General features: G+C 43.4%; 1 protein-coding gene across 1 annotated transcript in view; it reads left to right on the forward strand.

The window, feature by feature from the left end:
* The window catches only part of ncapg2 (non-SMC condensin II complex, subunit G2), a 14,643-nt gene that overhangs the window by 6,784 nt on the left and 7,320 nt on the right, over positions 1–539 (forward strand). Inside the window, exon 15 of the mRNA XM_032504395.1 lies at positions 133–303. Coding sequence (XP_032360286.1) covers positions 133–303 — 171 coding nt within the window. The remainder of the gene's footprint in view (positions 1–132; positions 304–539) is intronic.

The following is a 539-nucleotide window of genomic DNA, read 5'->3' on the forward strand; positions in this document are numbered from 1 at the left end:
TATATATATATATATACCTTTTTTCTATCCAAACCTTGATCAGATATAATGGGAAAGTATGGCTACATGAGTTCAAATTGTGAATGCTAAGTGTCTGAGTTTATGAAGATTCAAATTGGAGTTTGATCTTAGCAGGCTGAACCTCTCTTTGGGAAAGACTTGGCCGTCGTGTCTAGTCTGCTGGAGGTCGTGGCCATCCTGTGGAGAAGTGTCGAGAAGGCCCTGAAACAAAATGAAGAGGCCCAGAAGTACACTTTTGCCAAGTTTGGAAATGTCATGGCCAAGTATTTCCAGGCCTTTGAGGTACTTCAACCTTCTGTCTCCTTCAGCCCCTTCTTCCACCAGACCTCGTGCAGTGTGTGGATATGGAGCTGCAGGGGTGCCTCTGAGACGTGCAGCAACACTAGAACATCTGAGGACACCAACATCATGATGCAGTTAAAAAAACTATCTACCTGAAGACACATCAATTTAGCATAGAGAAAAAATTAGCAAAGGACACTAATCGTGAAGCCTGTGGGTTATTTCTAGAAGGGCAC

This window comes from Etheostoma spectabile, chromosome 22 (genome assembly GCF_008692095.1).
Source record: "Etheostoma spectabile isolate EspeVRDwgs_2016 chromosome 22, UIUC_Espe_1.0, whole genome shotgun sequence".
In the NCBI taxonomy this organism is placed as follows: Eukaryota; Metazoa; Chordata; class Actinopteri; order Perciformes; family Percidae; genus Etheostoma; species Etheostoma spectabile.